This window comes from Cebus imitator, unplaced genomic scaffold (assembly GCF_001604975.1).
Source record: "Cebus imitator isolate Cc_AM_T3 unplaced genomic scaffold, Cebus_imitator-1.0 Scaffold53, whole genome shotgun sequence".
Taxonomy (NCBI): Eukaryota; Metazoa; Chordata; class Mammalia; order Primates; family Cebidae; genus Cebus; species Cebus imitator.
In genome coordinates this window covers 3,465,264-3,466,894 of record NW_016107368.1, presented here as the reverse complement: position 1 = coordinate 3,466,894, position 1,631 = coordinate 3,465,264, and the positions used below count along the sequence as shown (strand labels likewise).

The 1,631-nt window shown below is 48.4% G+C and overlaps 1 protein-coding gene across 1 annotated transcript in view; it reads left to right on the top strand.

Moving 5' to 3' along the window:
• ACSBG2 (acyl-CoA synthetase bubblegum family member 2) overlaps nucleotides 1–1,631 on the top strand; it is a 29,572-nt gene that overhangs the window by 2,256 nt on the left and 25,685 nt on the right. Inside the window, exon 2 of the mRNA XM_017528324.2 lies at nucleotides 1,026–1,175. Within this exon, the coding sequence (XP_017383813.1) occupies nucleotides 1,038–1,175 (138 nt within the window). The 5' untranslated portion in view covers nucleotides 1,026–1,037. The remainder of the gene's footprint in view (nucleotides 1–1,025; nucleotides 1,176–1,631) is intronic.

Genomic DNA, 1,631 nt, shown 5'->3' with positions numbered 1-1,631 from the left:
TCCAAAGGATTATAAATCGTTCTATTATAGGGACACATGTACACGAATGTTCATTGTGGCACTGTTTACAATAGCAAAGACTTGGAACCAACCCAAATGCCCATTGATGACAGACTGGACAGGGAAAATGTGGCACATATACATCATGGAATACTATGCAGCCATAAAAAACGATGAGTTCGTGTCCTTTGTAGGGACATGGATGAACCTGGAAACCATCATTTTCAGCAAACTGATACAAGAACAGAAAATCAAACACCGCATGTTCTCACTCATAGGCGGGTGTTGAACAATGAGAACACATGGACACAGTGAGGGGAGCATCACACACTGGGGTCTGGGGGGCGAACTAGGGAGGGACAGCAGGGGGTGGGGAGTTGGGGAGGGATAACATGGGGAGAAATGTCAAATATAGGTGATGGGAAGGAAGGCAGCAAACCACATTGCCATGTATGTACCTATGCAACAATCTTGCATGTTCTTCACATGTGCCCCAAAACCTAAAACACAATAAAATATACATATTTTTTAAAAGAATAAATAAAATTAATTAATAAAAAAAAAAGGAATGCTCTAGTTTAAACCAATTAGGGTTGACTTCTGGATCTGTGGGTGGGGTTAGCCCCATCCAATTTGGTGACTAAGAAGCTGGGGTGGGGAATGGAATTTGGGAAGGCAGCAAGCAAATAATACTTAACTCTGTAGAGCACTTACCACCTGTCAACTACTGTTCTCAGCACTTTGCTTACAACAGCCCAAGGAGTTGCATCCTGACATCATTCCCATTTTACAAATGAGGAAACTGAGGCACAGGGAGCTTAAGTGGCTTGGTGACACTTCGAGGAAGTGGCAGAACTGGAAGCAAATATCTTGGGACTTTTGTAAGAGGTGCCAGGACTGGTACATCCTAAGCTCTTCCACCTGCTGAGAATCATTCTTTAGGAAAAGCTGATAGGATGAGGTCTGGCTGGGGAAGAGGACTCCTGGCTGCCTTCTCATCTTCCACTTGTCTTTCCTGTCCACAGTGGGATGATTTCATGGAACTTGGCGGAAGCATCCCTGACACCCAACTGGAACAGGTCATCCAGAGCCAGAAGGCGAATCAGTGTGCCGTGCTCATCTACACTTCGGGGACCACAGGCATACCCAAGGGAGTGATGCTCAGTCATGACAATGTATGCCAAAGTCCTTTTGCTCTGAAGTAGTGGCCTCTGGGCTGTTTCTCTTCTTGGCTTCCAGGGGCAGCATGGATGGCATTCCAGGGTCTAGCAGGCAGTCGCTCCTTCACCACTGGGGGATAGAGAGTAGTGTAGTTGCTTCACTAGGGGGCAGCAGAGTGCAGCCATTGAGAGCAAGGAATGCTGGTCAGGTCAGAAGCAGAAAAATATCTGGCACGGTATGCACCCGAGGAAGGGTGTGTGTGTGTGCTGGAGTGTGTGTGTGTGTGTGGCACGGTATGCACCCCAGGAAGGGTGTGTGTGTGTGCTGGAGTGTGTGTGTGTGGCGGGGGGCACGTTATGCACCCAAGGGTGTGTGTGTGTGCTGGAGTGTGTGTGTGTGGCACGGTATGCACCCCAGGAAGGGTGTGTGTGTGTGCTGGAGTGTGTGTGTGTGGCGGGGGGCACGGTATG